The 16688-nt window shown below is 60.5% G+C and overlaps 1 protein-coding gene across 1 annotated transcript in view; it reads left to right on the top strand.

Moving 5' to 3' along the window:
• Positions 1-16688, top strand: part of HTT (huntingtin) — an 81848-nt gene that overhangs the window by 8382 nt on the left and 56778 nt on the right. The window contains exons 5-12 of the mRNA XM_012724062.1: positions 4488-4608; positions 8199-8258; positions 8603-8682; positions 10026-10164; positions 11166-11307; positions 11807-11985; positions 13785-13989; positions 15248-15403. Coding sequence (XP_012579516.1) covers positions 4488-4608; positions 8199-8258; positions 8603-8682; positions 10026-10164; positions 11166-11307; positions 11807-11985; positions 13785-13989; positions 15248-15403 — 1082 coding nt within the window. The remainder of the gene's footprint in view (positions 1-4487; positions 4609-8198; positions 8259-8602; positions 8683-10025; positions 10165-11165; positions 11308-11806; positions 11986-13784; positions 13990-15247; positions 15404-16688) is intronic.

Genomic DNA, 16688 nt, shown 5'->3' with positions numbered 1-16688 from the left:
GCTGCGAGGCGGCCCTGGAGATAGGGTCGTTTTATGGGCCCAGAGAGCTTCTCTTGGGGCTCGTCAGAGCAGAGAACAGTCTGTTTTCAGATACTCTGTAGGAAGTTCCGCCACACAGCGGAAGTGGGTGTTTTACCTACATAAGTGTTCCTCAGAGCTCGATGGCTGTAGTTCCTGTAACTTCTTGGACTCTAGCTGTGCTGGCCGCCTTGCCTTGCCTCCAGCGAGGCCATTCCGCGCCCACCGAGGCTTACATGTGGAGTCGTCGGAAACTGCCCCTCTGTGGTGACCATTAGCCTTTGCGCTCTCATTTTGGTGAGAGCCGCTGGTCTGTAAATATGAGTGTCAAAGATCACCGGGAAAATTTGTCCAAATCTGAGGAAAATAACTCGCTACCTTCTCTTCCCAACACACGCTACACACTTTTTGTTTGTATAGAGTCTGGGGCATTTGTTGTTAAAAAGTATTTTTTGGGAAACCCTAGGGACTTTGTCTAAGCAAGCCTGCCTTGGTAAGGTGCTGGGGTGAAATAAACGTACAGAACCCAGTCGATTTCCCATGTACTCTGTTAGCATAATTCAGTTAGAAAATGAAATGGTTCAAGACCCAGGGCCCAGTAGCCCCAGAGTATAAAATTCTAAGCATTAACAAAGAAAAGTCAGGAATTATATAAAAATTGCTGTTGGTTTTCCTGAAAGATATAGATGACTAATTCCTCCCTAAATAGGAAAAATCTTTTTATCCTGAAGTTGACTATTTCTCTGACATAACTCATAATTTAAATTGTAGTAGGGTTATTTTTTGAGTTTTTTCACCTTGCTGTTCGCCTTGTTTGTTCACCTAAGTGTTCCAAAGAAAATAACGAAACCATCAGCAGTATGGTGAGGTCTGTTGTACATGACATTAAAGGAGCAATTGATGTTCTAGAAGGTATGGAATGGACGTGAGGAGAGCAACAGGGACAGACTCTGTTAGGGAATTTAGGATGAAGGCAGCATTTTGTATTAGCAGGAAAATGGTAGATCATGAAGAGCAGCCACGCAGGGGGAAAGAACCCCCTCTTCATGTTGCAAACGACCTTAACTGTCAGATTAGTTCACTAAGTGGAACAAGCAAATGATTGCGACAAAAAGAACGTTGAAGCCTAGACTGGGGAAGGCTAATAATAGGACTAGAATATAGTTCTGTGTGTCAAAATCCATAAACTCGGGACAAAGCGCAAAGGCTTTGTCCGTTGTCAAGATCATGCTCCTCCTAGGACAAAGGCGGAGTCCGTGAGGAGGCGGTTGAGAAGAGAAGTGTGGCGAGGCCTATAAACGCAAGAGCTAACACCTGCTCCATATTTCCTGCGGAATCGATGCAGAGCAGCAAGGGGCACTAGAACTGGCCAGGACACGGCGCAAATCGTTTACCGGTCGTTGTCAGAGTTCTTCACCCCACACACAATTGCCAGACTGCTCAGGCTCGGGGAACGACAGTGGTATTCATTTAACGAACCAGGGAAAACAAAGGTGCTGAGGCCAGACGTGGCCGCTTGCCACGGTTTTCAGTCCGAAGCTAAAGTAGCTAGGACGGCGTCTTCCTGCCGCTGCGGCTGCAGCTCCTCTCCCCAGCAGCAGGCTGCGTGTCCAAGATGGCGTCTTCCTGCCTCTGCGGCTGGAGCACGCAGCAGCCAGACTCCAGGCCGGTCCCGACTCACAAAGCCCACGGAAGGCACGATGGGAGATGCCCCCGAGCTGCGGGGGCCCTCGCCTTCGCGGCCAGGCAGCAGTCTCGGCAGGAACGGGGACACTTGCAGTTGCTGGGCTGCTTGCAGAGCCTCCGGGTTTTCCCTCCTGCAGCTGTGTGCCAGAGGCCTCCACCTTCGGAGGCTCACAGCAGCCTTCTGGAAGATGGGTGCTGTGGGGGCTGAAATCGCTGATGCCAGATGCTAAGGTCTGAAAAGCTCTGGGTTCCAAGAACTAAAATGACTCATGCCCCTGCTGCAGCCCCTTGTATTTATCTGTCGCTTGGTCCCCCTGAAGGTGATACTTTTTAGCAGTTTCCCAGGGCCTGTTTACCCTTACCAGCCACCCCCTGCAGGGTGGCCTGTGGCTTCAGCCACCTCACAAAACGAGACAAGTTAGATGCAGATGCAGGCTAAGGACCTTGAATGGAGACTGTCCTGATGGGCCTTAAATGAAACCCCCCAGTGCAGAGAGAAGGTGAGACAAAGCTCAGTTTGAAAACACCAGCTTGGAGGATCGGAGTCTTGTGGCCACACTTGTGGGATGCTGGCAGCGGTAAGAGTGGAGGTTGCCCACACCCTGCCCGCTCCTGTCCTCGGCGCAGTGATACTGATTTTTGGCTTCTAGTCTCCAGAACGATGAGAAAATAAGTTTGTGCTGTTTCTGCCACTTAATTTCTAGTGATTTGTTACAGCAGCCCGATGAGACAGCACAGCACTGTGAGTTTCTACCGCGGTGTCAGGCGGTGCGGTGCCGGTGATGCAGGTTGCCAGAATTGAAGCCGTGCTGCGGGCAGTGAGGCGAGCACTAAGCGCAGGGGGAAGCTGGGGAGGCTGTGCGGCTGGTCGCCTGTTCGCGCCGGGTCTCCAAGCGGAGGCCGCTGCCGGGACCAGGCGGTCATTCCTCCGGTGAAGGCGTAATCAGGGGGCATAGCAGGCCTCCGTGCTACATACCGAAGCCCAGAACTTAAAACTACACGGAGGAAAACCTGGTAAACTGCAGGGAGAAAGACTCAGCACGTGGACATGGACCTGCGTGTAGAAGACCCGAGCGACGCCAGCCCTGCGGCCCGGTGGGGCTCTCCACTGTCGCTGGAGCAGCGGGAGACCCGGCTCCTCAGATGCGCGCAGGCACCGGCCGGGACGGCTTGTGCGGGGTCCCCGAGCAGCTCTGTGTCACGGCCTTACCCAGGCCCCCAGTAAGCCGGAGGCGCTAGGGGACGGCAGTCTGGAAAAGCCCAGTTCTGAGGAAGAGGACACACGTCCTCATCGCCCACAGGCAAAAGCTGTCAAAGTATTTGACTTGATACTGAAAATGAAAACAGCATTTCAAAGCGGGTGCTGCCAAGAGCGCCTAACGGCGGATGTGTAGCTCTCAGTGCTGCTCGGAGAGGTCGGCGACCTCGGCCTCCACCTTGGGATGCTTGAGGAACGTGGGGACCGAGTCGAGGGGCCAGAAGGGGTGTTACGAGCCGTGTTCAGCCACTTCAGAGAAATGGACAAGCACCTCGAATGATACAGTTGTCTCAAGAAGAAATCGATGACCACAGGTCTGCACGAAACCTACGTCAGTATGTACGTTAGTTACCGGTAAGCCGCTGAGCGTGCTTGGGGAGGGTCTGTGCAGCTGCTTCTGCGCCTGAGCTGTGTGGAGTGTGACGCGGGTGGAGCGTCCCTGGGGAGCTGCGTCTCCGTGGGGGGTGCTGTGGAAAGGACTGTCCGTGGTTCTCCGTCGTGCCGCGTGCGGAACTAGGACTTGTGTGGACGAGTCAAGGCACATGGGCGGTAGGAGTCACTTCACCTGCCTTCTCCGGGAGATGTGCCGGCGGGCGGCGCAGCTCGCTCGGCGGCTGGCCGCGCTGCTCTGAGCAGTGCCCGGCTGGCCAGCGCGTCATTGTGCCCGACCGAGCAGGCGCACCGGCTCTGGGTCTGGCTGGGCTGGGCGAGCTTCTGTTTCTTGCTTGTCGGTGGCCGCGGCCCTTGGCTTTTTCTTGGGCTCGAGGCCCTGTGTTGGCGGGCATCGGGCGGTGAGGAAGGGGCGGGGCCCCACTGCGCCCTCCGGCCGGCCGTCTCCGAACCAGCGGCTGTGTCGTGCGGCCGCGGAGCTCACCGTCGGTCGGCTGCAGGGACGTCGCCCCTCAGCTCCGCCTCGGTCTCGGCCGGTTTCAGCCACGGGGTCCCGACAGCCTACACGGGCTGCCAGCTCAACACTTCAGAAGTCCTTTCAGGCTTTGTGTCAGCACCTGTTCTTGGGAGATTGTGATGGAGCAACGCGGCCGCAGCCCGACGGTCACCGTGGGCGCGTGCAGGCACCCGGGTGGTGCTTTGGTGTGTGCGGAAGCGAGCTGAGAAAGAAGGACGCGTCACACTGGCGTCTGTGTCCCACAGTTTCGCGTCTCGCAGGTGGGACTGGAAGTAGCAGGTGCTCTGGGCTTCGTTGGCAGAAGCAGGTCTTGGAGTCTAAACTCAGAACCAGTGAGACTGATCTGACAGGTGTCACCTCTAAACAGACCTGCATTGTAGACAAGCTTCAGATTCGTGGGAAAATTGCGGAACAGCGCAGCGTGTTGCCGTCAGCCCAGCAGCGTGTTCGTGCGGCGAGTCTCACAGCGAGGGCGTCACGCGGCGTGTGCTGGCCGAGACCGCACGCAGCCTTTGCTTTTCAGAGTCCTCTCGGGACACCAGTGCCTTGGCGCGCTTCGTCGTCATGCCTTCTTGAGCTTCTCTCGACTGTGACAGTTTCTCTTCTTTTTTTACTTAGAAATTCTCCTGAGTTCCAGAAGCTTCTGGGCATTGCCATGGAACTCTTCCTGCTGTGCAGTGACGACGCGGAGTCGGACGTCAGGATGGTGGCTGACGAGTGCCTCAACAGAGTCATCAAGGCAAGGCCCCGGGCGGCGCCCCAGGCCGTGGCGGCCTTCCTGCGTGTGTCGGAGCCGTGTCGCGAGACCCCGCGCTGTTCTCGCTCAGGACGTGCGTGCGGTCTGGGGGCTCGGGCTTGCCAGCATGCTTGGTCATTCGCTGCCCAGGTGTGGCTCGCAGTGGGCCGTGACAGTGGCCAGCTGTGCTGGGGGGCCTGTCGCTGCAGACGCCATGCTGGTGTAGAAACTGGGGAAACGCCGGCCGCGGCGCGGGCCTCGGGGCGCGGGGGGTGTGAATAGAATCGTCTCGGGTGTCTCCTTCCACTGTCACTCCTAAGCCCCGGTCAGGTAGGAGTCCTCGCAGGCGGAGGGGCTGGTGGGGCTGGGGAGGAAGGGCGTCCCCGAAAAGGATCGCAGAGCCAGAGGCCCCTGGGGTGACGGTGCAGGGAGAGGAAGGGCGCTTCTCTGTCAGTGTCTCCTGTCATGGCTGCGTGTGCCCTCTGTCGCTAGGGCCGCCCTCTCCTGCCATTGGAGAGGAGCCGGCCCGGTGCGCTGGGGACTCCACACTGAGCCGCCTGCCTTGCTCTGCCCCGCTAGCTGGGCCCCAGCCACCGTCCTCTGGGCTGCGGCTGTTGCGTGGCCTCGGCAGCTGGCGCAGTGGAGGAGGCTGTCTGACAGTCCCCGTACTCTGCACGACGGTCCGTGCTGGGGTTGAGGTGACAGCTTCCAGGCCCCCTGCGCGGTCCGTGTTGATCGGACCTCTCGTTTGCTCTCCGCCAGCGATGCGCCCCCCCGCTCATTTGGCTGAGAGGCCCGCCTTCATTTTCCGTGAGGACTTTGCTAGTTCTGCTGCTTGGGCCAGATGAACCGGGAGCCCCAGCTTGAGCTAGGTTAGGGAGGCCACCCCCCTCTCAGTGCGTTCCTGCAAGCACAACGCCAGAACGCCGTCCGCCGAGGCCTTCCGGGTCTTCCAAGCGCGCCCCGGTTACCCTGGCCAAGATGCCGCCGCCCTCTGTCCTTGGCGGGCTTGGCTTACTGGGGGCGGGTGTCAGCCTTCCTGTGTAGGGAGCCCTCGCTGCCCCTGCCGCTGGATGGCCTGGGTGCATCAGCCTGCGAGCCTGCCTCCTGGGCCACAGACGGCGGCAGGCGAGGGTCAGAGACTGCTGCGGTGGCAGGCCGGCGCCCTCCTGGCCTCTGCGCAGAGAGAGCATTGAGCGGGCTCCTTAACAGCTTACGAGAGGTGGGGCCGCGGGAGCCCCAGCGGCCCCCTGTGAGCGGCCCTGTCGCTCCTGGGACCCTGTTCCCGCGTTTCACCGCAGCCATAAGCCCTGGCTCCTGTCAGAGCGGCCTGCCGGGGTTCCTCTGTTGGCTAGGGCGTCCCTGCGTGCTCCCTGCCCTTCCATTTCATGCTTTTGCTTGCTTCCTGCCTCGGAGCGTGGCCAGCGGCCACTTACCTTGCTGAGACTGGCATGAGGGGCCCACGGCATGCTTGCAGGTGGCCTGTTTTAGTTACCTTCTCTTGAGGCCTGAACATCCTTGCTTGCTTTTATTACCCCTACTGCAGGACCAGGTTGGCTTTTTCTGACAAAATTCAGAATTTCGATCCTTAGGGTAAGAGGATTTGACGAGGCCACCCCAGGTGGTTGGGAGGACAGTGTGACCAGCGCGCTGGGCCCGTCTTCGCCAGGGTCTGCTCCTAGGCCTGCTTGGGGCTCACGTGTGCGGGGGTCTGGGGCCAAGGGCTGTGGTGCTGGGTCCTGCCTCTCCTGGTCACTGCCTGACCGCGCCCCGTGCCCTCTTTCCGAGTCTTCCAGGGCAGACCCCGGCTTCTCATGCCCGAACCTAAGAGCTGGTCAGTCTCCTGCAGCCTTTCTTTCTGCAGAAAGTTGCACCCGCAGGACTTGCCTATACCCAGAGGCTGCTTCCTCGAATGCTTTCGGCTTCGTCCGGGAGCTGGGTGGCCGTCCGCCAGGTCCGCCCTCTGCGGGCAGGACGCGCAGCTGGCACTGCATGCGGCCGTGGCTCGCGGGCCCTGCGCCTGTCCTCTGAGAGCCGCTGAGGGCTCTGCTGTTTATGGAGGACAACGCGCCGGGGCCTGACTCGGCTCCTGTTCACAGGAGGGGCCTATTGTGGGGCCGCGTGCGTCACCTCAGGCGTGCTTGTCGCTCAGTGCTGTTGGCCACTCGCCGCCGGTCAGCAGACTGAGGTGATTTCTGTACGGGGATGCTGAGAGGCTCCCTGCAGGTGATGGTGAGCAGGCGAAGCAGGCGCTGGGCACCTTCCTTGCCTCCCAGCACCCTGTTTCGAGGGCGAGACAGCTGCCTTTGCAGAGGACCATGCAGAGGGCCTTATTTGGGCGAGAGCGAGCCGTGCCGGGAGACCGACGTGACCGGCCGAGTGCTTTCTTGGGAGCAGCAGCCTGGTGGCCGCCTGCGGCCAGAGCGACGGCGCCGTGCCGAGGGCTGGGCAGGCCGAGGGAGGCGTGGTCTCGGGACGGTGGCAGGCCCCAGGACGTGAGTGGGGGGGCTGCCGGCGCTGACTGACCCCTGGGGTGCCTGTCGGGGTCGAGTAGAAGCGGTTCAGGAGGAGGGTCTGTTGCATGGCCCAGAGGGTGAGAGCTGCCGCTCCGTTATCGGGGGCCGGGGGCTGAGCTGTCTCTCGTTGGAGGGAGCTTGATGTCGGCTCACAGTATTCAGAGCTCATGAAGCCGAGTCGCACTCTGGCCCGGCTTCAGGTTTTACCGCACACCCTGTTTGGTCTGCTTAGCGGGGGGTTTTCAGCACAAATTACAGCCACAGAATCGGGATATGAAGCTGCTGAGTTGCAGTTCTTCAGAACCTCCCACACGTCACCCTGCCCTGGTGTGTCGAGCTCCCGAAGATCGCGACCCAGGGCGTCTGGGCCGGGCCTCTGGGTGCCCTCTGCGCGTGAAGGTGGCCTGTCGGTGGCGGCCCCGTCCCCTTTGTCTCTGTCCTGGTGACAGGCTGCCCACAGTGCTGCTGCAGAAGCGAGGGCTCCCGCGACACGAGTGCACCTCCCTGCTCCCCCCGCTTCCCCTGCTCCCCCCACTCCCGCCTGCTCTCCCTGCTCCCCCCTGCCCTTCCGGCAGTAGGTGCACCTGTGGCCCCACTTTTGGTTCGGGTGGGGCAAGCGGGGAGGCAGAGAGGAATATGAGGCTCCTGCTGGGGCCACCCGGGCGCGGAGCCTGAGTCCGGGCGCCAGGCAGCCCCGAAGGGCGGGCTCTTTGGGGGCACCGGCTCTGCGGCCACCATGGCGTCGCTGGCCTGGCTCGGCGGGGCTCCGCAGTGTGTGCTGGCGGTCGAGCCTGCCACGCCACGGCCCGCGGGCGGGGGGCTGTGGCGCGGCCGTGAGCCAGCCCCGTTTGTTTCGGTCGCAGGACTTGGCGCACGCACTCATGCTTCCCTCCCGCAAGTGGCCGGCCTCTGGCGTACCGGAAACTTCTGCTCCTGCGTGCTTCTTCCTTAACAAGTAGGGCCTGTGCCGAGTCGCGCTTCTGCTCGCCCCTAGGTTGGAAATCTCGCTTTCCTGTAGCCTTCCTGAAGTGCTGAGCGTGTGTCTGCCATGGACAGGCCTCTCGTGTTCTCTTGCAGGCTCTGATGGATTCCAACCTCCCCCGGCTCCAGTTAGAGCTCTATAAGGAGATCAAAAAGGTAGGCCTTGCCGGGCGCGCCGAACGGTGGCACTGCCCCGCTGGTTGACCGGTGCTCCTGGAACGGAACAGGGCATGCTGTTGGCTGATGTGGCCTCTGTCCCTGCACTTTTCCAGTGGTTACTCTTCATTACTTACCAGATAGGAACTTGGGATGTCAACTTCTGTTTGTCCCTTTATAACTGGGCCCCGACTGGACATTCATACCTCTAAATACCTGTACATTCCAGTGACCTTTTCTGTGAGAAGAGGTGAAGAGAATGCTTGTGTTTGTGTGGCGCTCTCTCGGTGACTGGTGTTTGTGACTCTCAATGTAACACCTGCCCGCTCGCTGCTCCCATGCAGAACGGCGCGTTCCGGAGCCTGCGTGCTGCCCTCTGGAGGTTTGCCGAGCTGGCTCACCTGGTCCGGCCGCAGAAGTGCAGGTGAGCTGTGCGTGCTGGGTCTCGCCTTGTCTGCGGTGGGTCCCCCGCCCTCGGTCAGATGTGGTCTTCCTCGTCCTCAGAGGTCTGCCTGCCCCGTCTGCCCCTCAGAAGCGCAGTCAGCATGGCTCAGCTTATTTTCCTTTTGCGGCCCTGACAACTGTCAGGAATAATCTCTCACACTTGGTCAGCGCGCTCGCTTGTCCTCCCTGACCACCCCAGAGGCTCCTAGGACGTGCACCCGGGGGCAGCAGGGCCGCGCTTTTGCTCTCTGCTGCCGTCCAGCACCGCTGCGTGTCCACACAGCCCTGTCAGGGCGGAAGCCGAGGGCCAGCCTCGTCGGTGCGCTCTCAGAGTTACTGGGAGCTGCGCGCTGGCTTGGGGCGTGGGCTGAGTGGGGGATATTGAGTGTGAAGGACGTGTGAGGGGTCGAAACAGGTCTGGCCTACTCGAGATGACAGAGCCAGGGCTCATGAGAGGTTTCTCTGGAGAGAAGGCTTCCGTGGCTGCGGAGCACAGTCACTAGGAAGTTTCTCTGCTGAGGTGTAGTGGACAGACGGCGTCATTGACTTCGGGTGTGCAACGTGATGATTTGACATTTGTGTGTTTTGTGGAATAATCATGAGAAGTCCAGTTAAATTCCAAGAAATTTCTGTATATGCAGCCTTTTTCTGTTACTCTTTCTTTTGAACAGTTTTTATAGTTCTGAAGCAATACATGCTCCTGAGCGCATCACAGAACAGCCAAAGTCACCTCACAGATAGGACTGGGTCAGGGCCTTCCCGGCCGGTGCTAGAGCGCAGCACTGAGGCCGCCCGGCCACCGCGGCATGAGCTCGACCCTGGCCAGGGAGGGACCCAGGGCGCAGCAGGCCCCGTCTCCCATTGCCCCGTCAGCAGTGGGCTTCAGCCATCTGCCTGTTCTGCTCCCCACTCTCCGCATCTCTGGCCTGTACCCCGGTTCTGCAGAAATAAAATAAATCTTCTAAAAAAAAGAGAAAAAGTTTGGTTATGCTTTTCCAAGAAAACTTTATTCTTACTAACTTTTCTTTCAAGTGGAATTCTATTTTTAATTTCCAGCGCATTTTAACAACTCACTACTTCACTGCACATAATTCTGAGCCATGCTTTAGAGAGGGCCCTGTTTATAAAAGAAATGAAGGGAGCGTCGCGTCTCCCAGCATTCGGATGTCACTCGCCTCCTGTCCTGTTAGCGGAGATGGGTAACTTCTCTCTCCAGCGTGCGCTGCAGACTGCACCTGCCTTTCCCCAGCAGGCGTTAGAGTAATTGCTCGCGTTTCTCATGAAAGTGCACCCAGAGCCGACTTCGTCTGTCCATCTGCGCAGGCCTTACCTGGTGAACCTTTTGCCATGTCTGACGCGGACCAGCAGGAGGCCGGAGGAGCCTGTCCAGGAGACCTTGGCTGCTGCGGTCCCCAAGATCATGGCTGCTTTCGGCAACTTTGCCAATGACAATGAGATCAAGGTAAGGCCTTCTCGGTCACACGCGTGTCGAGGGCGTCATGGGCACAGGCCGGGGCGGGGCCTGCTCACTGTTTCCCTTCTCACGGAGTACAGCCGGTGAGAGGTATCAGTTCTAGGCGGACAGCATCACACGCACACCATGTAGACAGTGCGAAGCGGTCATCAGTGATGGGATCCTTGCTCCTGGGGGAGGCCTTGGGGTACCCCCGGAGTCCCTCCGGGTCTTGTACGTGGAGGCATGCTGCTGCTCTCCCAGCGTGCGGTGAAGAGCTGGAGAGGGAGGTGGTGCCAGGGGCTGCTGGCCAGGGCGCGACCTCGTCTCCTTGAGGCAGCTGAGGAAAGGCCGGGGTGGGGATATTGGGGGGTGGGCAGTCACCTGGGCCCTCTGGCGCGCGCCCGCGGCCAGCAGGGTGCTTGCTGCAAGCTCCAGGTTCGGTTTATGCGTCTCACTGAAACCGTTGAGGTGCGTATGGGCTGTTCTTTGCCCACACGCTCGGCTTCTGCTGCGCCTGTCAATTTGAGTGTGTGGGAGAGTCGCGCACGGGCAGTGGGTGTGTGCGTACGCCTTCACCCAGAGCAGTTCTTTCCAGCGCTGGTATCGCCTCTCGGGCGAACAAGGGTTATCAGAAATGTCCACTGGGCTATGCAGGCGGGGTCTCGGCGGGAGGAGCTGGGAGCCTCAGGCCAGGAGCCTCTGGCCCGAGACCTGAGAGGCGACGTGGCCACTGCCTCTAGGGCAGAGGCCAGCCTGCGGGCGGGGCCGACAGCGCCCGCGTGGTCAGAGACACGCAGAGGTGGCCCTGCGCCGGGCTGCTGCTTGGGCCGAGTTGGCGCCGTGGGAGTGGGCTCCCCGGGGACAGCCGCCAGACGGGGCCCCGCCCGGCCACTCCTTTTCATTCTTCGGCGAACGTAAGAATTTGAAGCACATTCAGTTTTACCAGAAAGTCCGACGAGCTCCCTGAGACCTCTGTCTTCTCTCTGTGGGGCTCCTTGCTTCCTTAGGTTCTGCTGAAGGCGTTCATAGCGAACCTGAAGTCGAGCTCCCCGACCATTCGGCGGACGGCGGCCAGCTCAGCGGTCAGCACCTGTCAGCACTCGAGAAGGACGCAGTACTTTTACAGCTGGCTGCTGAGCGTGCTCCTGGGTAAGCGGTGGCGCATTTGCGTCTCCTCCCGGTCGGCCTTCCGGGTGCTCTGATGCCAGACAGCTCCTCACCTTCAACCCGGCTGTGGCACTGACTGGTCCGCGTGAACTGGGTTGGGTGGGCGGGACCCGAGGAGGGCCCGTGGCAGGCCCCCACCCCCCTCGCAGAGAGTAGATGTCGCTGGGCCCGGAGCGCGGGCCTCAGCTCCCTGAGGGGCAGCTCTGTCTGGCTGCACGCAGTGGTTTGAGGGAGCAGTGGGGTTCAGATGTGCAGGGACCCCGACCTTCCTGAGCAGCGGATTATGGCCACGGGCCGGGAGCTGAACGTTTGAAGGCTGCCCTGCAGTCCCCAGAGCACGCGCTTCGTGGGTGGCCGTGCCGTCTTCCTCCCCGCCGCCGGCCTCGCTGGAGGGTCCTTCTGTGGCCTCGCGTTCAGCCCGTGAGGCTGAGGCGCTGCGAGCGACAGCGCAGGCGCGAGGAGGTCTCGTTGCTCCCTGCAGGTCTGCTAGTCCCCGTTGAGGATGAACACTCCACGCTGCTGATTCTTGGGGTGCTCCTCACATTGAGGTACCTGGTGCCCTTGCTCCAGCAGCAGGTCAAGGACACGAGCCTGAAGGGCAGCTTTGGGGTGACACGGAAGGAAATGGAAGTCTCCCCCTCAACAGAGCAGCTTGTCCAGGTAGGAGCCGCGGGCGGCCCGGGGCCTGGGCGTGCAGACGGCGCTGTGTGAGCCCGAGGCCTCCTGCGGCCACTGCCGGCCAGGGCTGGGCGTGTGCGCTGCTGTACAGACGCTACTCTGTTCCTCTCCTGTGAGCTGTGAGATCTAGTTGTGATGAACCTTGAGCCATTAACACATGCAGACTTGGTTAATGTTAGAGACGGCACCATTTGCAATCACTTAGTGAAAGCAGCAGGCCCGGGGAGGGCCGCGCCGAGCCGCTGCCTGCACGGGCACCGGCGGCCGCGCCGAGTCCGAGTGTCGCGATTCGAATTGCAAGTGAAAACTAAACTAGAAACTTCGCTGGGTCTCTCTTTCACTTAGCAAAAATGGGCACTCAGGCTGCTCTTTTGAAAAAGCAAAATGATGTTTTAACAAAGTGAGACTGGACCCCGGCCTTGGGCTCCGCGTTCAGCCCTCGGTCACGGCCCTTAGCCACATGGCCACCACGTGGCGCCACCCTCTGAGCGAGGGGCCATGTCCTGTGTGTGCTTCCTAGGCCCCAGGCCCTCATTTCTGGGGGCGCCTCGCTTCCAAAACCAGAGCCCGTGCCACGTGCTTATCCCTTCAGTGACTGTCCTGTGAGCAGCTGTCCAGACAGCGGGCAGCTCCGGGGCCCGGAGTGTGGTCTGGGGGGCGCACACGCCCTCGGAGGCCGCGCGGCCGGTACAGGGGGCGGCGAGGCCCCGATGCTGAGGGCTGTGGCCTCAGCTCTGCCCCGCAGCGGGTGCGCTAGGTGTGACCACGCGGCACGTTTCAAGCAGTCGGATCTGGTGAGCTGTGCTTTCCCCGGGGTCCGTGCGCCTCGGTGTCCGGGGTGGTGGCCGGCCCGGCTCTTCCCGTGTCGTGGACGGTGCACATACTTGTCCTGCGGGGGGCGCCCCCTCGGGTGTTTGTGCTGGAGCTTGGCGTTGTAGTTTATGGGTTTCTGGGCCCACTGGGTTTGTGGGTGGTGTGTCCTTTACTAAAATTTTGTAGGGTGTGGGTCTCTTGAGTGAGCCGGAAGGTTATTGCTAGGATTTATGCCTGGAAGGATTGAGTTAGGCGGTGTCTGTCAAAGGCTTAGCATCCCCCCTGGCCCGGTGCCAGGCCCTGTGGGAGTGGAACGGTACGTGGCTGCGCCCGGCCTGCGCCTCCAGCGGTGGCCAGTCGTAGCGCGACAGTGTGCGGCCGCAGGAGGCCGTCGCCGAGCGCTGTATGAGCTAGGGAGCGGGCAAGTGTGGCGGTGACTCCGTGGAAGAGTGGTCCCGTCTTTCCATGGGTTTCTTGACTTTGGCGTGGTGGCGACGGCGGATGGACCAGGGGGCCCTCGCGGTCCCAGTGCGGGCCGGGCGTGCTCTGCGGGTGCCTGGTTTCTTTTTGACACCTCGGCGTCTCCAGGGGAGGCTGCCTGTGCGTGGGCAGATACATCACGAACACCTGCGGGCTGTGCTCCAGGGGTGTGCACGCAGTTACACCGGGAGCTCCTCAGTGTCTGAGGGACACTCACGTTTCACCGGGCACCCTGCGTGTCGCTGGCAGCTCGGCTAGAAGTGAAGGATCGAGCCCGTTTGTCGCTGCAGTGCGGCGCAGCGTCCGGAGCACACGTGGCCCTGGACTCGGCCTCGCGTTCCGGCTCGTGTCCGTGGCCAGGTGGCTCTCTGCGCGGGGCGTGTCGGGCTGGCGGCTCGTGCGCGGCGAGCTGTTGCCTTTGCCGGCCGCCGGCCAGGAGGAGGAGCTCGGCACACGGACGGCCGCGGCAGTAACCTGCGTGTTCCTAGGTTTATGAGTTGGCCCTGCGCTGCACTCAGCACCAGGACCACAACGTGGCGACTGGGGCCCTGGAGCTCCTGCAGCAGCTTCTCCGCACGCCTCCGCCCGACCTGCTGCAGGCCCTGACCTCGGCCGGAGGCATCGCGCAGCTGGCGGCTGCCGAGGAGGAACCGAGGGCCCGGAGCCGTAGTGGGAGCATCGTGGAGCTTCTAGGTGAGTGGGTGTGGCAGCAGCTGTGCCCTGGCCGCGGCCGTGGGTGAGGGGACCCTTGCAGCCAGGCCCCAGCACTCTGACTCAGCTCCTTCCTCCTGGCGCTCCGGGTGTCGTGGCATGAACACTTCGGGGAGCGTCCCCGAATCCTTGCGTCACGTCCCGGGGCTGGGCTCCGCCAGAAGCCTGTGTCCTGGCTGAGTTCGCACAGCCCTCGCCTGCCCCGGCGTCTCCTGCGGCCTCTGCTCTGCGCCCCTGCACTCGGGCTCAGGCTCAACCCTGCCACGGGGCACCGCCTGACAGGGCAGCCACAGGGTTTCCTCCAGCCTCGGGCCTGCTCACGTGGCGTTGCCACTTGGCCTGCAGAAAGATGGGGACAGCTGCGGCCTCTGCTGGTGGCCTGAGGCCAGGAGGCTCCTGTAGCTGTTGCTGACCCGCCCCTCCTCAGGCCTGCGTGTCGGAGTGTCGGTGCCTCCTGCACGGCCTCCCGCTGCCTGCAGGCTGGACAGGCTCCCCTGGCTCTAGGAGCACCTCGCTGGACACCATGTGTGCCTTCCTCACACACCGCAGGCAGAAAGCTTGTTCTAGTGAGGGTGGATAGCTGAGATTTTACCCTTGACTATTAGCCCAGTCATCTGGGGTTTCTCGGGTTTTCAACTTGATTTTCTAAAGTGCAGTTTATTGTGGCCTGACACTTTGGCCATGGTTTTCGAATTCTGTGTTTGCTGGGCTCTGCGCTGTGAGACGGAAGCCCGCAGTGCGGGTGTCGGACGCGCGCCCGTGGTGCTGTGACCACGAAGCCGCTAGTTTCCAAGTCGAATCAGCTTCTCGAGCTTTTCCGATTCCGTCCAGATTTCAGCAGCTGTTACCTTCCTTTCACCTGTCGTTTTCTGTGATTACAGCTGGAGGGGGTTCTTCATGCAGCCCTGTCCTTGCAAGAAAACAAAAAGGTGATTTTTTCAGAAATCCAAGCCTCACTGTTGCAAACCTCCCGCCTCTCCTTCATGCCCGGCCGCGCCTGTGCCTCCTCTCCAGCGGGGCGTGAGTGTTGCCGGCGCCGCTGCGGGCCTGGGCGGTGCCTTTGTGCGGTGTCTTTGTGCGGTTTGCGTGTGTCACAGTCCGTTCTCACCGACGTGCAGCGCTGGGCCCAGGGCCAGCTGGTGCCCCGCTTAGCTGGCTCTTGCCCCAGCCCCGCCCCGCCGGTCTGGGCGGCCCTGGGCCCAGCGGAGCTTGCACAGGAACCGGTGGCCCCCCTTTCCAGGAGTTTTGTCGGCTGTCCGTCTGGAAAGGGCTCGTCGCCGTTTTGCGGGCATCCTTAGTCTTGTAGGAGCCAAGGTGTGCCGCGACGTTAGCCAGGCCACAGCCTTTCTGCGGCAGCCGCTGCCTTCGGTGAGCGCTGCCTGTCTGCCACGCCGCTAACCCGCGTCTAGATTTCCACAGGACAGCACTGCTGCCGTGCTCTCCTTGGCGCGCTTTCGAGGCTCACCCCAGGGAGACCGTGCGTCAGTGGTGGACGGGAGCCTCTCGGCTGGCTAAGGCTTTTTGGGGAGCTTTCCCCCAGTAAGAACCTACTTCATGCTCCTTCTAGAGGCTTCCTCACCTGGCTCAGCTGCTTTGCCAGGTGGTTCTGAAGCTGCGCTTGGAGCCTGCGGTGAGCTCCCGAGGCGGCCGCGCCGGCCTCGCGCCCCGGCCGGGACAGCTCCAGCTGCGGACGTTGCCTGGTGTCGGCGGGCACCTCGGGCCGGGGGTCTTCGGGCCGGCCCTTGGGGTGCCGGGGTCGCTCGGGCTGCCTTGTCCTTGGTAAGGACTCCTAACGTGACTTGCCCAGCGGCTGTTTTTTCGGTTTTGTTTGGGCTGCAGAACTCTTTCCAAGTGAAATCTGCCGCAGGTGAAATGCGAGCAGGCGGCGGTGAGGCAGCAGGGCTGGGCGTGGCCCGCGCTGCCCGGGCTCTGGGCGCCCGTGCTGGCAGGCAGAGGCTGACCGCGGAGTTGTTTCCGTCATCCCTCGTTGCTGCCACAGACCCTGCCGTGGGGTAGAGAAGTTGCCGTGTTAGTTGCTCTAGAGCTGGGGCTCCGCGCCTCCTTCCTGCCTTGGCGGCTCATCGGCGTAGTTTCCGGAATTATCCCAACGGGACCTGCTCTCTGACGAGCAGTGACATTAGAACTTGGAATTGTCCAGCCAGAATTCTGATAGTGTCACTTGACTCTTTAAATGTGACCGTAGTGGTCTGGTGAGGCCGGTACAATCATATGGCTTGACCTTAGTTTTCCTTTTCTTATTACTATTAGAAGCTATGAACTGTAAAATTCATCATGGGAATTTTGCAGGAGATAAATTATTACATCATCTTTTCAGACCATGCCGTGCTTGAGTTCTGATTTTCACCCCTACTAGAGCCTGGCAAATTCTAATATAATAAAAGTGACGTTTGGGTATAGAAGTTTCATGTACAGATTCCGTTGCGCTGTTGAAGACGTGACACGGTGTCTGAACGGTTAGTAGAGTCGGTTCCAGCCAGAACTAACCATCTTAAAGATTAAGTACTTATATGAATTATTCAGCATTGACAGTAATCTAGGTCGATGAGTATTAATTATTAAAAAAAAAAAAACTATGGTGCAGCTTAAAAGTCATTGCTTTTAATTCTTTTCCACGTAGGCTTACGGGTGCCCGCACAGCTGGCAGCCTCTTCCCGCACCTG

The sequence above is a fragment of the Condylura cristata genome, unplaced genomic scaffold (genome assembly GCF_000260355.1).
Source record: "Condylura cristata isolate star-nosed mole 26May11 unplaced genomic scaffold, ConCri1.0 scaffold00012, whole genome shotgun sequence".
Lineage (NCBI taxonomy): Eukaryota > Metazoa > Chordata > Mammalia > Eulipotyphla > Talpidae > Condylura > Condylura cristata.
The sequence above is the reverse complement of the archived record's forward strand: the minus strand, read 5'-3'. Positions and strand labels throughout refer to the sequence as shown.